At 51.6% G+C, this 15826-nt stretch overlaps 8 protein-coding genes across 8 annotated transcripts; 5 read left to right on the top strand and 3 right to left on the bottom strand.

Moving 5' to 3' along the window:
- Nucleotides 1-287: 287 nt before the first annotated feature.
- AUEXF2481DRAFT_65911 (uncharacterized protein) lies at nucleotides 288-936 on the top strand (the record flags this gene model as incomplete). The annotated part of the gene is made up of 3 exons (XM_013488145.1): nucleotides 288-315; nucleotides 444-614; nucleotides 671-936. 3 exons carry the CDS (start codon nucleotides 288-290, stop codon nucleotides 934-936), a joined length of 465 nt encoding a protein of 154 aa, XP_013343599.1.
- Nucleotides 937-1080: 144 nt separating this feature from the next.
- On the bottom strand, nucleotides 1081-4093 carry AUEXF2481DRAFT_40395 (uncharacterized protein). The gene is made up of 6 exons (XM_013488089.1): nucleotides 3873-4093; nucleotides 2507-3811; nucleotides 2201-2453; nucleotides 1692-2149; nucleotides 1228-1641; nucleotides 1081-1167 (listed from the first exon to the last, which is right to left on the bottom strand). Exons 1-6 carry the CDS (start codon nucleotides 3966-3968, stop codon nucleotides 1162-1164), a joined length of 2532 nt encoding a protein of 843 aa, XP_013343543.1. The 5' UTR covers nucleotides 3969-4093; the 3' UTR covers nucleotides 1081-1161.
- Nucleotides 4094-5223: 1130 nt separating this feature from the next.
- AUEXF2481DRAFT_40394 (uncharacterized protein) lies at nucleotides 5224-5863 on the top strand. Its single transcript, XM_013488088.1, has one exon. The coding sequence runs from the start codon at nucleotides 5276-5278 to the stop codon at nucleotides 5666-5668; it is 393 nt and encodes a 130-aa protein (XP_013343542.1). The 5' UTR covers nucleotides 5224-5275; the 3' UTR covers nucleotides 5669-5863.
- Nucleotides 5846-7779, bottom strand: AUEXF2481DRAFT_40393 (uncharacterized protein). Its single transcript, XM_013488087.1, has 3 exons — nucleotides 7119-7779; nucleotides 6897-7040; nucleotides 5846-6841 (listed from the first exon to the last, which is right to left on the bottom strand). Exons 1-3 carry the CDS (start codon nucleotides 7697-7699, stop codon nucleotides 5899-5901), a joined length of 1668 nt encoding a protein of 555 aa, XP_013343541.1. The 5' UTR covers nucleotides 7700-7779; the 3' UTR covers nucleotides 5846-5898.
- Nucleotides 7780-8322: 543 nt separating this feature from the next.
- AUEXF2481DRAFT_236869 (uncharacterized protein) lies at nucleotides 8323-10248 on the top strand. The gene is made up of 3 exons (XM_013488228.1): nucleotides 8323-8766; nucleotides 8824-9113; nucleotides 9171-10248. The coding sequence occupies exons 1-3, from the start codon at nucleotides 8557-8559 to the stop codon at nucleotides 10165-10167; spliced, it is 1497 nt and encodes a 498-aa protein (XP_013343682.1). The 5' UTR covers nucleotides 8323-8556; the 3' UTR covers nucleotides 10168-10248.
- A 1891-nt stretch (nucleotides 10249-12139) lies between these two features.
- On the top strand, nucleotides 12140-12649 carry AUEXF2481DRAFT_5364 (uncharacterized protein; the record flags this gene model as incomplete). The annotated part of the gene is made up of 3 exons (XM_013487962.1): nucleotides 12140-12216; nucleotides 12349-12553; nucleotides 12605-12649. The coding sequence occupies 3 exons, from the start codon at nucleotides 12140-12142 to the stop codon at nucleotides 12647-12649; spliced, it is 327 nt and encodes a 108-aa protein (XP_013343416.1).
- Nucleotides 12565-14651, bottom strand: AUEXF2481DRAFT_236879 (uncharacterized protein). The gene is made up of 3 exons (XM_013488227.1): nucleotides 13186-14651; nucleotides 13008-13058; nucleotides 12565-12908 (listed from the first exon to the last, which is right to left on the bottom strand). Exons 1-2 carry the CDS (start codon nucleotides 14500-14502, stop codon nucleotides 13032-13034), a joined length of 1344 nt encoding a protein of 447 aa, XP_013343681.1. The 5' UTR covers nucleotides 14503-14651; the 3' UTR covers nucleotides 12565-12908; nucleotides 13008-13031.
- A 150-nt stretch (nucleotides 14652-14801) lies between these two features.
- On the top strand, nucleotides 14802-15824 carry AUEXF2481DRAFT_29839 (uncharacterized protein; the record flags this gene model as incomplete). Its single annotated transcript, XM_013488010.1, has 1 exon — nucleotides 14802-15824. The coding sequence occupies one exon, from the start codon at nucleotides 14802-14804 to the stop codon at nucleotides 15822-15824; it is 1023 nt and encodes a 340-aa protein (XP_013343464.1).
- Between the last annotated feature and the right edge of the window lie 2 nt (nucleotides 15825-15826).

Here is a 15826-nt window from a genome sequence, read left to right as displayed (position 1 = left end):
TACAGTTGGCCACACTTCAATTGACAGTCCGGGGCAGCTTATAACCGTGACACCAAGGTCTAACCACGTCAATGCAGCCTTGTGCGATGAATTGTGCAGAGAGCACAAAGTCAGGGACCCGCAGGAGGCTGGAGCTCTGGCCAAGCGGAAGTGAAACGTGGATGAATCCCCGCCGAACGAAGTCGGCGTTTTCCGACCTCCGACCGCTGCTCATGAATTCCAAAATCTTGTCCGCCAAAGATAGATCCTTGCTCTACACTGTCAATCAATCAATCACATCTACAGCCATGTCTTCCAACGAGCAAACCTTCATCGGTAAGCAGTCCCTTTAGGTTCTAGGGCCTCTGCTGTAGTCTGCAGTCGGACCCCTCGACTTCACCTCCTACACCGCCAACATACTTGACTTTACTTTCTATACCACCTGCTAACACTAATACGTAAAGCTATCAAGCCCGACGGCGTGCAACGCGGTCTGGTCGGCCCCATCATCTCCAGATTCGAGACCAAAGGATTCCGCTTGTCCGCCATCAAGATGTGCCAACCTGGACAGGAGCACCTTGAGAAGCACTACTCCGACCTCAGCGACAAGCCTTTCTTCAGAGGTTTGATCTCTTGTACGTCAATCATCTTCCATGGACGCTGCACTTCGGATGCTGATTCTTTGCCACAGACATGAACTCTGGCCCCATCTGCGCCATGGTCTGGGAGGGTCGTGACGCCGTCAAGACCGGCCGTGTCCTTCTCGGTGCCACCAACCCCGCCGCCTCGTCCCCTGGTACCATCCGTGGTGACTTCGCCATCGACGTTGGCCGTAACGTCTGCCACGGTTCCGACTCTGTCGAGAACGCCCAGAAGGAGATCGCTCTCTGGTTCAAGAAGGACGAGCTCACCAGCTGGAAGTCCGCCCAGAACGACTGGATCTACGAGAAGCCTTAATTTCTCTCCAGCTTGTACCTCCTGGAGTTGAAAGATAGCACATGAATCCAAGCCACAAGATCCTATCCTACAATCGAACTGTGTTCTTCGAACGCTAGTAAATCTATATGCTCCAAGTATCACCTAAGTTTTGTCCCTACAACCTATTGCGCCAACCAATGACACCCGGGTATCACCCGTGCATCCGACAATGCTTGATATGATTGTTCACCTCATTGCTTATATTTATGCCTCAGAGCTACCGTTCAGCTGCTGCCGAAACTTCAGGGCCAGATTCTGGACGCCACTTACCAAACTCTCCCCTAGAGCATCCACTGCCCCCTTGGGGCTCAACAAGCTTGGTGGTACAACTTCTCCTGCCCGAATTTTGAACAGTCTGACGTTGGTGCTGCTCCAGATACCACTTCCAGATGTCGATGCATGTTGCAAATCTTGTGAAACTACCAGGCCCCAGTAGAAGGCCGCATACGCTTCCGAAAAGTGGGCTGTCATAGGGAATGTGTGGATGTTTCGAGTCGTTGTTTCCACACAGATTCTGCCGACATTACGCACTGGCTGTAGCACTTCGTCCATACCCAAGCCATCCACAGATTCTTGGCTAGTCTCCATACCTCTCTCTTCTAACAATTTAGCTGTCCAAGCCTGTAAAGCTAGGAAAAGCGAGAGTATTGTGAGGAGAGGCATTTGGGGAAGCCACGCTCGAACCTATATATTGTCAGCGTGTTTGAATCTTCTGGATACTTAGGCGGGCATACGATATCCATGTCTGTAGACGGAGAGGTCAGTGCTCTTGCCCTCTCTTCTTCGAAGTCTGCCGATTCTTTGCTCTTCTCTGGTTGCTTGCCCATGGCTCTTGTAGACACTGAAGGCTGTTTCTCGGCAGAACCATCACCACTAGGTGGCGCCGCATCATCAACCGGGAGCATCGTCGGAGATGCTGCTGGATTGTAAATATCGCGAAGCTCTAGCCATGTACGTCCTCTACCCAGACGTGGTCGGGGTGCCTTGTCTTTATCCATGTTAGCGATGTCACTGGCAGCAACCAAAGGGTGCAGCACAGTGCCATCGGGACAAAGGGTCGGTTCCGCAATACCGTTTTCACGAATCTGTTCCACAATTTGCTTGAAGTTCGAGTCAACTTCCATCCTGAGATCTGCTAGATGCTCGAACGTTGTTCCGTACTTCCATACAGCCCAGAGTAGATTTTCGTTCTCTGCAAGGCACAGGTCAGCACTGCGGTGATGGTTGCCTGGGCTTGACGTACCTGCTCCTGGCTTGTGCTCCTCCAGCATCGAGTTCACTGCGCGGACCATGTGGGTCAGGACCATGGCATTGACCTCGACGCTGGTCGACAGAGAGTTTCGTGTGTAGAGATCCACCAATTGTATGAGCTTCAAGCTTGTTGCTCGACCGAGATTGAAGATGTATGGAGACACATTAACAATGATGCCAACTAGAGCAGCTGCCATGGCGTCAAGTTGGCCATTCTTCTTGGGTTTGAGAAGAGTGAGGAGCCACTTTGGATTGTTAGTACACGATCGGAAGTGGATATCGATGATGCAGGACTCACAGTGAACAGGTAGTCGGCATAAGAGCCATGGAAATTCTTGATCTGCATGAAAGATGGAAGGTTGTCGTGCCCATCGAACTGCTTATTCAAAGAGATTGCATAATCAGGATTCTCACTCATCGTCTGTACGCACAAAAGACTAACTCGTTGAACTCCTTCCACATTCTTGTTTGGGTCCAAGATGTAGAAGAGAAGAAAGACAGTGAGCTCGAATTGGCGACCAGTTTCGCAGATGAAGGCGCGGAAGTACTTGTTAGAGTACAGCGACTCCCATAGAAGCGGGATGATTTCATGCGCCCAAAGAAGCGGCCTCTGTACAATGTTCAGGCCGTTACTGCTTGCTTCGAGCGGCTGCCGTAGGATCTTGAGGATGCCATCGGCTAAGAACTGCAGATGTGTTGCCTTGTGGAGATGGGAGAAGAGGTCGCGGAAACGGTTGTCGGGTGGAGCAGAGCCCTCGACCCACGGCGATCTGTTCAACAGATTGACCTGCAAAAAGTGCAGACACGTACGCACATGGGTTTCGTGCACTTCTCTAGGTGAAGGCGACAGATAGCGAGCGTCAGGCTGGTACTTCAGGACTGTGTTTAGAAGCGAACACAACAAGTACTGAACCTTTTTGCGATCACGATGGTTAGAGATGAACTCTACAGCCTCGCTTCCGAGTGTTGTGAAAGCATTGGCAGGCTTGTATATGCACTTGCTTTCCAAGACCAGAAGAAGCTGCATGATCTCGGTCCTTCGGCTCTCAAACTCTTTACTGGTCTCCAAGCGTCGCTCATAGGCGATACCGCTTTGCCAAAAGCCATAAGTAGGACCGTTCCTGCCATTCATGTTGACGGGAAGGGTGAAGCCTGACCAAAAGGCCAAGTCCAGCAGGGAATCGATGAGTTCCTCTCCAAGACACGCAGAGGTATCGGGACGAGAGTTGTCTTCAGAATGATGCAGAGTCTCGGCCGTGGCGGATTCGCCAGAGATATTCCGGGAGACTCCAGGCGGGCGGGTATCGTCTGTGGGCTCCCAAAAGAAAGATTGCTCCCACGCACACAAGCGATCGCATTCGTAGACAAAAGGCAGGACTCGGGTAAGGGTGCGGACACAATTCAGAGCCTCGCGTATGAAAGCAACAGCGTCTTTTGCGAAGAGTGAGTCCTCATCACGGCGGAGGTGTATCAGGCGTGTAGAAACAGTCAGGATCAACGTCTCGAAGTTCTTGAAGGATTTGGGGTGGTCGCGCATGGTGCGAAGGTCTGACGGGGTGATGGTCTCGAAGACATGTTCGGCGGTTTCTGGTCGCTGCCAAAACTAGACGAGCAGTGTGTCAGCAAGCACCCAAGCACGGTACAGTGGACAGTGAAGCGTGTACTGTTTGCCAGAAGTCGGTCAGGGTCGATGGAATAGCGACGTCCGGCGACGAGGCCTGGACGATGGTCGATTTGAGGTCGCTTTGTACAGCACCCATGATGCAGCGCGAGACAAGAGTCTCTCGACAGGCGGACGCTTCAGATCAAGGTATGCGTTGTAGCGACAAATCGGGATGCTCAGGTAGGCAAGCAATCAGCAATAGAAGGCGCTGACGTAGCGTGCGTGCATCGAGGACCCTTTGTTTTCCCCATCTGCTGCACCGCCTGCTCTGGACTTCTTGTACCACGAGCAAGCTGCACGCTCCACCCCTCCTCCAATCTGCGACCAACACTCAGACTTTGACAACATATCCGACCCTCGGCCATCACTTTTGGCCATGGATCCCAGGACCGCGCAAACATCAAAGGCTGATGTTGGACTACTCCTAGCAAAGGGAAAGCTCGTCGGCTGCCTTACCACTGGCCAGTCCAAAAGGTCCACGCTTGACTCGTCCGACATCAACAGTTTCCACAATCTCCTTCAGATCGCCATCAAAGACACTTCACGTTCAACCAAAGAGGTCTTTCGCTGAGCTTGAATCTCCATTTGCATCCCGAGCTAAATTGATCCCAGTTCAAAAAATGTGTTGCCTGGATAGTCTGCCATGTTGCCAAGTCTCGCCGCAGGGTCGCTGCCTTTGGTGACTACTTGCTAAAGCTCGTCTACTCTCTCCTGCCTTCCTCGACCGATCTCGATCAGTTGTCTCTACTACGTGCTGGTTATGGTCATGATCTGCTTCAACTGCTAGATGCCGTCTTCTTCCGCATCCATCTGAATCCAGGCCAGCTACTCCGCAAGTCGCTAGAGACCTACACCATCTTCGCCAAAGCTATTGAGCCGACTGTCTTCCAGCTTGTCGAGTTTGCTGCTCCTTCGCATTCTCTCCAAGCTCTTCAATTCCATCAAGACCTGGCATGTCTACTGAATCATTGGACTCAACAACGACTATTCACGAACCGCATACGCCTGTGTCTTCGCAGCGTTGCTCGAAAAGCCTATGTTGAGTGGCTGGGATGGCTGAGAAGTAACCACTTACCATGTTATGTGAAGTTGGTCACCAAAAGACAGGCCAATCATGTCGAAGACGACGTCTCCATCACTCACGGGCAACCACAGGATGCATGGCATGATCTCCCCGCCGGAACTATGGTACAGGCTATGAAATCCACAAAATCTGGCCATCCTGTAAATACTGCACGGATCAAACCCATCGTTATGCCCACTGGCTCCTTGGACTCGGACATAATGGAAACGGTGCTCGAGCACATTCAGGAGTGCAAAGACATCACTTCGATACCCAATCTTTCGACAACGGACGATGAGTTCGCGCTCAACGGCCTTGGTCTTCGGCTTAGCAGAGACCCAATGGCCAATCATGATCGACCAGAATTCAGAGTCGTCGAAGGTTACTATGGGTTCAGCGTGCCTTTCATGAAGACTTTTCAGAACTTGGAGGAAAATCCACCCTCCGGACCGGAGCGCCCACTCAATTGGGCTCCTCCGCCACCACCGCCCGAGTTTGCTCAATCTCCACCATTCCAAACAAGCTTCTCACCCAACGCGCCTCTACCACCTCCAGGCAGAGATGTATCACAAGTTGGTGGAGGCAGCTATAGACAACATGACTATGGACGTGGGAACGGTGCAGGTTGGCGAGGTGGAGAAACGCGTGGTGGTGGTGGAGGAGCTTGGCGTGGAAGGGGTCGAGGCGGTAACAACAATGGAGGTTCAGGTCCAGGTGGTTATCGACCATATTGAGCTAAACATCGCAATGGGATACATGTCCGTCGAGGAGTAGTATCGCGAGACGGCGCTTTCTGACTTCAGAACCACATGCTCTCGGGGCCATTGTCCTCGGGCAATGGCGTTAATCTACTAAGGTATCAAAATTCCCATGGAAGACACTGTTCGCGTTCGGAGTATAGTCGAAATACATGGCCGATCGATACAAATTCGTCTTGACATAGTATTCTTACATCTTCGTACGTCTACAGTCTAGCCTTGATTTCAGTAGGTTGAACCGCGTCCCTCTTCGCCCATTCGCGAAGTATAACACGCTGAATCTTGCCACTAGGGCTTTTCGGAACCTCGTCAATGAATTTGACTCCGCCAGAGAGCCTCTTGTGCTTAGCGACTTTCGAAGCTATCCATGTAACAACGTCTTTCTCGGTGACTTTACCCTTGGCTGATTCCTTCAAAACTACGTAAGCTCTGGGAAGATCCTCGTGGTCTTTGTTGAGACCGCAGACTGCAGCGTCAGCAACATCGTCGTTTTCCAGTAAAACTGCTTCAAGTTCCGCTGGAGCGACCTGGAATCCGTTGACCTTGAAGATCTCCTTGGCTCGGTCAACGATCCAGAACCAGCCTTTTTCATCGTAGATGGCAACATCTCCGGTCTTCAAAAAGCCTTCGCTGTCAAAGGAACCCTTGGTTGCGCTTGGATTTTTCCAGTAGCCCAGGTGAGTTATATTAGGACCCCGAACGAAGATTTCTCCGCGTTCGCCAGGCTTCGTGACTTCATTACCATTATCGTCAACAAGCTTGATTTCCGAATTGGGGTCGACTTGTCCGACACTACCACTGCGATCGTCCAATCCGCCTGGAACATGTAGGCATGAACAGGTTACTTCAGTCATTCCCCATGTCTGAACAACCTTGAGATCGAATTTCGTGCTGACTTCGTTCTGCAACTCCTTGCTTAGAGGTGCTGCACCACAAAGGATATTGACCAATGATGATAGATCGTACTTCTTCGTCTCGGGTCGCTTGGCCAGCATGACAAGAACTGGAGGTGCAGTTTGTATATGCGTGATGCGATGACGCTGGATGTGAGACAGGAACGGCTCGAAGTTGAATACTCTCATGTAGTAGCATGGCGTCCGCGTGATTGCAGCTGCTGTTATTGACCATAGCTGCCCATAGGCGTGGTACCTTTCGGACATTAGTATGCGACCTGTGAGATTTGACTTCGAGAACATTCACTTACAATGGCAAAAATCCTAGAAACCTTTCTGGTGGTTTCTGTCCCGATGGATAAGACTGTGACAGCTCACGCATATACAGAGATTGACAGACGTTCGCGATGATGTTCCGATGAGCGACTCTTACGCCCTTAGGCAGTCCAGTAGTACTGTCGATGTTAGCGCCGGGTCCAATACTCCGAGCTCGAACCTTCGAAGAAGCTACAGAGCGTTTTCACGATACTCACCCTGACGAATAGTTGAGCACAGCAGTGTTGGACTTTGATTCCTCAGCTGACATTCGATGCCATCGCCAGCTTTCTGCGGCCTCTTGCGTGGGAAGAAAGGAGCTCCAGTCTTTGATTTCCCTTTGCGTGTTGCATGGCTCGTCCAAGAAGAGGAAGATCTTGTCGTGCGGAAATCCAACTTGGTCTGCAGCTTTCAGGGCGTTGTCAAGTAGACTGGGGTCTACTAATATAAGCTTGGCCCCCGTATTAGTGATCTGAAATGCAATTTCCTTGACAGTATACGCTGGATTACAGCCACTGAAGACTCTCCCGCTACCAGCGATGCCGAGATAGGCGACCGGACAAAAAATATGGTTGGTGGAGAACATCATGACGACCTCATTCTGGCCTATATTGAGGTTGTCAAGACCAAGGCCGAGTCTTTTGATCCATATCAGGGCTTGCTTAAGTGACAAAGAGTTTTCTGTGTTGACGGCATCGATCCAGATGGGCTTATCATACGGTTCTTGTCCTTCAGGATAGACATAGGACAGTATGTCGGTTGCCGGAATGTCAATCTGATAGGGCGATTGCTGAGGCATGATGTTTGGTGTTGGTAATGCAGACTGGATCCGATCCAGTACGTGACGATTGCCATTTTGTGTGATCACGGTACAATGAGGGGTACAAGTCGAGACTACAACGAGGACCGAGGAAGACAACTTTGGCTTTCATCGACTTCCCCACGTGCGGACATGCGGGGATGCACACAACAAGCCGACAGAGCCGCATCCGACGATCATCCAAATCCTTTGCATCTCACACCTCAACGCGTCTCGACCTTTCTACAACGGCTCTTTCCAACATATCGTTGATAGTAAGAACCAATTTCGAAATGGTTGAGGGACGTGCCGACGCGCGTCATAGAGAACAGAATTATAGGTCAAGATATCGTGTCGGATACAACAAGGGAACTTCTCTGACCAGGTAGGCAGAGCTTCCGACTTGTGCTATGGCAAAGACAACGAGCATGTCCGAGTCCAAATCCGAAGTCAGAAGAAATCCTCTTTCGGTGAATTCGTCCGCTGTTTTTGGACTCTCACACACGATCGAAACACCTAGATTGGCGGGCCAGCATGGTGAAACAAAGCTCTGACGCTGGCGTTGACTTCTCCCACCAGACTCTTCCTACTTACATGTCGTATGACTGCGAAAGAGGCCGACCATGATTTCTTTGGTCGAAACACAGACCCAGCCTGATACCTAGCATTCCAAACATGTTAGACTGGCACCAGACCTATTCCTCCACTCTTCAAAAAGCAAGCACGCGACGCGTACCTCGAGGAATTCAAGCCTCAGCGTTCCTTTTTCTCCCTCTTCCGTGCCCCCCGCATTGTAGAACAAGGTGGTAGCTATTGGCATAAATGTCATGCTCTGGATGCTGTTTTTCTTTCCTTGAATGAGATCAGCATCACCAGCGCTTGTCGGTATGGACGCGCCAACCACATCAACGATCAAGAAACACACTTTTACGAACACACTTATTACGATTTCCCTTCAACTACTACTCTGGTCCAGTCTATTTCCTCTCTCAATTCAAATTTCCCTATTCGCTCTCTCCAAGGTCGATGCATCGTTGTTTCTGGCAGACATCCTGTGCATCGCCGCCGTAAGTATCGTCGTTTGATACTTCGCGACCTCAAGCACATACTGATCGGTTTGGCAGGCTGGTACATCGCTCCTCGTCATTCTTCTACACATAGTGATTGTCCGGCTTCGGGACAACATCTTCAGCAACTGGGCGAAGGTAGCCGCTGCAGTCTTCAAAGTCATAATTCTCTTCGCCTCATGCATAGCCGTGCTATTATGGATCACAACGGTTGGTCTGGGAATAATCCTGGCTCTCGCCAGACAGCCGACTTGTCGACCAGCAAGTGCTGACACGCATGATCTCTGGAGAAAGGGTCGGATCTGTGTCTTGCAACGGATTGCGCTGGTCGTAAGCATGCTGAGCTTGTCAGTAATTAAGTTTCTCGCATGCTTCTTTCCGTGTGACTGACTGGCATCATACAGCATCGTTTCCTTTATCCTCTGTTTCACCTACAACGTATCACACGATCCTTTCGCAGCCGGATTGTTTGGATCACGACAGCCAAATCTTTGCTTATCGCCATCTGATCTCCAGAGGAGTCCTCAGATGGCCGTCAAAAGGCACTCCACACTCTCATTCAAATGCCGTTCAGCATTACTATCCCCAATCGCGGTCTCGTCACCTCTCCGCATCTCGTCGCCCCTGCGGAGGACAATGAGCATCAACGTAGATAAGCCTGATGCCTTGTGCATCTCTTCACCACGGCTCTCTATCGAAAAGTCTCCTCTACTTAGCAAGAGTCCGTCGCAGTCTTCCGCGCACTTGTCTGTACGATCGAACGATACTACAGACAGTTCGCAGAACCAGCTGCCCCCGAGGGCCTATATGCCTTCGACCACCCGAACGTATCAACCATCAAGAGTTCCCACAGACTATGTCCCCTCTCCTCATGGTACGCATCTGTACTCGCCGAAACGTCTTCCCAAGGCAGTTGCTTCGCCTTCAAGGGGCAAACCGCCTGTTCGACCGGTGGGACCATATGCTCTGCGCGGCGCTGCCCCTGCTATCGATACAACACCCGTCCACACGACGAGTCTCTACACATCGAGACGTGTTTCGTCGACGTTCCTCACTCCCACCTCAATGATCCCGCCCCTCATGACGAACAACTCCTCTCCCATGAGAGAGCCAAACACCTACCAGGCCTCACCCCCAGTGCATATGCCGCTCAGTCGACCCATCAACCTGTACTCATCGAGAAGGGCGCCGACGCCGTTCGCTCCCACGAGTTGTCCCACTGATCAGGCCTTGCCGAAAAGAGACCCAAAAGCACAAGGCCTTCCCGACTACTCAACAAGGGTACCTTCGACAATGCTGGCACCTCCGCCTTCGGTTAGACAACTCAACTCAGCACGCCGGGGTGTCAGTTATGCTTCCAACACGAGTAGTGTATACAGCCGACACGTGAACGATGTATAACACGTATATAAACACATTCCGGCAGATCAGTCGACTGGTGGGAGAGCTGAGTCATTTCAACAAGCTCCATATAATGATGAACGATATTAATTGCCAGTCCCCGTCGTGCATATGAACCACCACCAACCAGTCAGTCGGTCGCTGCGTCCGTATAGATCTTCTTCAATTCTTTGTTGCAGGTCCAACTTCCAATGAGTGAGCATGGGCCATATCTTGGGATATATTCCTGCGAATTACAATCACGACACGTGACTTGCGTTCCTCTAGCCCAAGATAGCTAGCCTGGGCTTTGTGTGCTTCTCGCGACGCAACAGAGAAAGTGGCAGCCGCAGCCAGAAGTCTAGACGGTCGTCGTAAGATGACGATCGACTCGTCCTCATCAGTCTTATTCCCTTCTACGATTGTATAGCCGGACACAATGTCAGCGGGCCATGCAAGAATGTTCTCATCCGGTAGCAGTTGGCACTTGAGTGACACCCGCAAAGGCCTGCATTTGTTTGCATCGAGGTCTGGCCTTCCCTCAGTGATTATCATGCTCGACGGGCATTATGATCGCCACATGTCATATTCGATCTGTTGGGGCGACCCTGGCTAATCACGTGATCTCTTCGTGCACCGCGAGGATCAAGTCGTCGAAGAGACCGGCAGATATGGAGTCCTTTGCTTAAATGAACGATAGCGGTATAATCTTGAATCGAGCCGTAGAGACTGATGCGCTGATTGATTCGGCAGAGGATATGGTTCGTTGGCCATATGGTTGGTCGAACAGGTTGATTTTATAACGAAGCTTGACATGTAAATGTCGAAGATGGGGCATTAAGGATAAAATCGAGCCATAGTAATGATCTGATAGACATGAGCATAGACGACAAAACTGTAGGCTATCAGAGGCACGATGACGCTAAGAAGTAAAGCTCAACGGCTGCACGAATATCTTTAATCAATCACATTCTAGCTATGTCTACTAACGAGCAAGAACCCTCATCTGTAAGCGGGCCCTTTAGGTTATAGAGTCTCTGCTGTAGTTCGGACTCGGACCCCTCGACTTTACTTCCTATACCGCTGACATACTTAATTTTACATTCTATACCGCCTGCTAACACTAATACGCAAAGCTATCAAGCCCAACGGCGTACAATGCGCGTGGCCTGGTCAGCCCATCGTCACCCGCTCTTGTGGTCGACGTCACGGGGTTCATGGATCGAGCACTAAACACTAGAACATGGGAAGGACGTGATCAGGTATACAGTAGAGTGCTACAATAGGCAGAAGTCGAGGGTGTCTGGTAGAAGATCGACATCGCTTCCAAGCATGAGGGACAGAAGTCCGAAACTGGAACTAGCATGAATCTTGTTGAACTAAGTCGATACCAGGCAAGATCGCTAGTCATGACCAGATGTGTCTGCAGGAAGCTGTTACGGAGGGCGTTTGGAAGAAGGATGGGTTCCAGTGTACAGGTTGGATCAAGAGCAAGGGCTTACAGTTGTGGCGTGTGCATGTTGTTCAATGGACTCTCTGCGCATCGGACAGGCTAAGGATCTTGCCAACACACTTGCCACATCCGTCACCAAGAAGATGGCAAGGCCTCAGGCTGTATGCTCTTCCAAGTCGAGGCCAGAAATCTGCTCAAAAGGAACGCGATGCACACACACACGGCGCATGCTGACATCCACAGACTATAGTGACTAATTCTTCGACATCGGTTTGGTTTTCATGAGGCGAGCGACAAGAGAATGTCAGTATACAAACGTTCTCCAGTTCACGACAGACAATGGAAGTGAAGGAAAGACGTCAAGTTCCTGCCCCACTCGGTAGTCGGGCTTCTCTCCACAAGGACCCCTCCTCCATACAACTAACTCCAGCGCCGAATCTCGGATACTCTCTTTCTTTAATTGTTCACACTCTGATGTTTGCTCTTCGACGATCTTCCAACATCTTTACACGCCACGCTTCCTCCTCGACTTCTCGCATAATGTCTCAAAAGCACGAATGGATGGTTATCCTGCCGGATAACACTGGCGCACTGGACAAGCGCATGGCAGTCAGACAGTGAGTCTTCCTCAATGCTCCTTGCGATCTGTTACTTCTCTTGCATTTCACTGCACAAGTGAGACAACAGCTTCACGGAGTATCCGTGACCCGAGTTGCCACATGAGATAAGTCATTGACCAAACCGTGTAGACAACATTTGAGCAACCTCAAGCCTGATGCAGACTCGGGTTTCTGGGTCCTCGGTGGTGCAATGCTCGAGGACGTTCCCAAGGAGGGCTCGCCCCTCAAGATCAGCGGCTCGGTCATGATGGCTTTGGCAAGCTCCAAGGAAGAGGTCCTCGAGAAGATCAAGAAGGACATCTATGCTGGTGAGGGTGTTTGGGACATGGACAAGGTAATCTCAACATTGTGCTAGACGACCTCATGTGCTGACCATCGATTCAAGATCCAAATATTCCCCTTCAAGTCGGCTATCAGATCTGCTCTGTAGATTTGGCTTCCATTACACAAGTTGTCAATAATCAAGAGATTTGCATTGAACAGGAGAAGTAGATGATTGACGATCCGTCTGATGATATAGAGACGGCAATAAGCTCATAAGTAAATCTGTACCATGACACACTGTTTGTGAATTCTGTCTCTGGTGATCCAAAGTAGTCTGCTACCAACGCCGACGCTATGCAGGGAAAAACAGAAGGCGATCAGATGGGTCATATCTCATCTTCTGCCACCACGGCCAGCTCCGCCAGCTCCGCCCATACCTCCCATTCCGCCCATATTGCCCATCATCTTCATCATGGCACTCATGTCAGGCATGCCGCCACCACCTCCAGCGCCACCCGGTGCACCTCCACCCATGCCCATACTGCGCATCATGGCGCCAATGTCCATACCCCCCAGGTTTGGCATTCCTCCCATTCCACCACCAGGAGCACCGCCACCTCTGCCACCTCCCATCGACTGGAGGCGTTTCTGCATGGCGTTCATCTGCTGCTGGTTGTTCTTGCCGCCCATGGCGCCCTGGGCCTTCTGCATGTTCTGCATGCCTCCCTTGAACTTCTTGGCCATGCCGCCCATGACCTTCTGCTGAGACAAAAGTTCCTCGACCTCGCGAACGCTAGTACCGCTGCCCTTGGCAACACGGGTCATACGCGACGGCTGGTCAACAAAGATTTTGCCATCAGAGTCAAGCTCCTTCGCAGTCATGGAGTCGCAGATGTAAATCATGCGCTTCAGCTTCATGCTGCCTTCGTCATCGTCCATCTGTCCCATCATACCGCTGAGTCCGGGGATCATGCCAGCCATCTTAGAAAGGGGACCCATCTTCATGATGTTGTTGAATTGGTCGCGCAGATCACGGATGGTGAACTGACCCTCAGCGATGTGTTTCATGGTGTCCTTTTGGTCAAGCTTCAAGCTTTGAACATGCTCCACAAGACCAGCCATGTCACCCATGCCTAACAGCTTGGAGACGAAAGACTCGGGGTTGAACTTCTCGAGATCCAGCAGATGTTCGCCGGTACCAATGAAGACGATGGGAGTGTGTGTAGCAGCAACGGCAGAGATAGCACCACCACCAGCGGCAGCACCATCGGTCTTTGTGATGATGATGGCACCGTAGTCAGCGGTCTCCTTGAAGGCTCTGGACTGGGCCTCGGCAGCCTGACCGATGGAAGAGTCGAGAACCATGATGGTCTGGTGAGGCGAAACAGCCTTCTGGATTTGAACCATCTCATCGAAAAGATCCTGCTCTTGTCTGTGACGACCCGAAGTATCGACAATGATAATCTCGAACTTCTCCTTCTTGAACTTGTCGACACCTTCCCTGGCGACGATGACGGGGTCGGTCTGAGTCAGACTACCATAGTAGGGGATCTTTGCTTTTGTGGCATTCTGCTTGAGCTGATCGAAAGCACCAGCGCGGAAGGTGTCGGCGCAGACGAGGGCGGTCTTGAAGCCTCTGGCTTGGTACCAACGGGCTAGCTTGGTACAAGTGGTGGTTTTACCGGCACCCTGGAGACCAACGAACATGATGACGTTGGATTTCCCTTTCTTGGGCTGATATGGCGTGTTGTGGGGGTCGACGAGCTTGACAAGTTCGTCAAAGACAGCCTTCTGGATGATGCGCTTCTTGTTGACGCCAGGCGCGAGTTCTTTGAAGTTGACTGTCTTCTTGATGGAGTTTCTGAGACCAGCGACCAGCTTGATGTTGACGTCTGCTTCGACCAAGGCATTGCAGATCTCCTTGATCATGCCATCAAAGGCCTTTTCGTCCAGCGTGGCCGAGCGGGTCAGGTCGTTGACGGCGGCATTGATGCGGCGTCCGAGATCTTGCAAAACCATCCTGGCTAGATGACTGCGATGAGATCGAGTCTAGTTGCTATGGTTGCAGAGGGAGAGAGGGCGGTAGGCGGGGTGCGTGTTTGAGAGTTCTTTGCGACGTAGCACCACATGGTGGAGGACAATCGAGCGCGGGGCGAGTCGGCCAAACTGTCGCCGCTCGTCGCTCGAAACCACCGAGCCGCGACTTTCCCTTCCCCGCATTGTTCAATTCGAGATTGTCAAAGTCGCGACAAAAAATCCCAGCGCCTCGAAGAATTTCCACACATCACAACACCAACACAATACTTGCATAAATCACCATGGGTAACCCAAGCGCAAAGAGAAAGAGACCAGAGGGTATGGGCTACCGCAAGCCCAAGAAGCTGGTGAAGAAGTTCAAAAAGCAAAAGGCCTACCACAGTGACAGCGAGGACGACCATGTCCAGACCACAAACACCACAAGCGATTTCAAGCCCGTCGACATGGATGACTCGGATGAGGAGGTTGAGGATGCTCCTGCCCCTGCTCCTGCTCCTGCTTCCGCCCCCGCCCCCGTCCCCACCCCTGCTCCTGTCGTCGAGGAGAAGAAGAAGGACACCTCCAAACCTACCGTCCCAGCAAAGTCAGAGCCCATGCCCGCACCAGTACAACCGAAACTCAAGTCGGCATTGAAACAGTCAAAGAAGGCTGATCCGCCATCTGAGAGTGACGAGGATGAGGATGAGGACGACGACGACGACGACGTTGAGGACCTTGATGCGCTGGACGACGAGGACCTGGACGACGAGGACCTGGAAGACGACGACGAGCTCGACCTGAGCGACGACGAGGACGGTGAAGGCAGGACGAAGAAGACGCGCAAGCGCAACGATCCCACAGCCTTCGCCACATCCATGTCCAAGATTCTGGGCACCAAACTTACTACGTCCAAACGACAAGATCCCGTCCTGTCGAGAAGTGCTGCTGCGACGGCCGCTTCAAAGGAATTGGCCGACCAGAAGCTCGAGCTCAAGGCGAAGAGAAAGATGCACGCTGAGAAGAGAGAGGCACTGGAGAAGGGTCGTGTCAAGGATGTTCTGGGTCTGAATACGCCCGAAGTCAGTACTGCAGTCATTCAGGAGACTGAAAAGAGGTTACAAAAGACTGCCCAACGCGGTGTCGTCAAGCTATTCAACGCCGTCAGAGCGGCACAGGTTCAAGGAGAGCAAGCCCGAAGCGAAGCAAAGAAGGAGGGCGTTATCGGCATCTCACAAAGAGAGGAGAGAGTCAGCGAAATGTCAAAGAAGGGCTTCCTCGATCTCATTGCCACGGGAGGAAAGAAGCCTGCTGCTGTGGAGGCTTAGAC

The sequence above is a fragment of the Aureobasidium subglaciale genome, assembly GCF_000721755.1.
Source record: "Aureobasidium subglaciale EXF-2481 unplaced genomic scaffold scaffold_11, whole genome shotgun sequence".
NCBI lineage: Eukaryota > Fungi > Ascomycota > Dothideomycetes > Dothideales > Saccotheciaceae > Aureobasidium > Aureobasidium subglaciale.
Note: the sequence above shows the minus strand (reverse complement) of the source record. Positions and strands in the feature narration are given on the sequence as shown.

Bases quoted from the DNA above. Each gene is read 5' to 3' on its own strand.
- AUEXF2481DRAFT_40395 (XM_013488089.1), bottom strand. From the start codon at position 3,968: ATGGGTGCTGTACAAAGCGACCTCAAATCGACCATCGTCCAGGCCTCG. The intron at 3,812-3,872 runs GTACACGCTTCA...CTGCTCGTCTAG, and splicing joins TGACCGACTTCTGGCAAACA to TTTTGGCAGCGACCAGAAAC. The intron at 2,454-2,506 runs GTGAGTCCTGCA...AACAATCCAAAG, and splicing joins ATGCCGACTACCTGTTCACT to TGGCTCCTCACTCTTCTCAA.
- AUEXF2481DRAFT_40394 (XM_013488088.1), top strand. From the start codon at position 5,276: ATGGCCAATCATGATCGACCAGAATTCAGAGTCGTCGAAGGTTACTAT.
- AUEXF2481DRAFT_40393 (XM_013488087.1), bottom strand. From the start codon at position 7,699: ATGCCTCAGCAATCGCCCTATCAGATTGACATTCCGGCAACCGACATA. The intron at 7,041-7,118 runs GTGAGTATCGTG...TAACATCGACAG, and splicing joins GTGCTCAACTATTCGTCAGG to TACTACTGGACTGCCTAAGG. The intron at 6,842-6,896 runs GTAAGTGAATGT...AATGTCCGAAAG, and splicing joins TTTCTAGGATTTTTGCCATT to GTACCACGCCTATGGGCAGC.
- AUEXF2481DRAFT_236869 (XM_013488228.1), top strand. From the start codon at position 8,557: ATGAGATCAGCATCACCAGCGCTTGTCGGTATGGACGCGCCAACCACA. The intron at 8,767-8,823 runs GTAAGTATCGTC...TCGGTTTGGCAG, and splicing joins ACATCCTGTGCATCGCCGCC to GCTGGTACATCGCTCCTCGT. The intron at 9,114-9,170 runs GTCAGTAATTAA...GGCATCATACAG, and splicing joins GTCGTAAGCATGCTGAGCTT to CATCGTTTCCTTTATCCTCT.
- AUEXF2481DRAFT_236879 (XM_013488227.1), bottom strand. From the start codon at position 14,502: ATGGTTTTGCAAGATCTCGGACGCCGCATCAATGCCGCCGTCAACGAC. The intron at 13,059-13,185 runs GCCCAGGGCGCC...GAATGCCAAACC, and splicing joins GCATGCAGAACATGCAGAAG to TGGGGGGTATGGACATTGGC.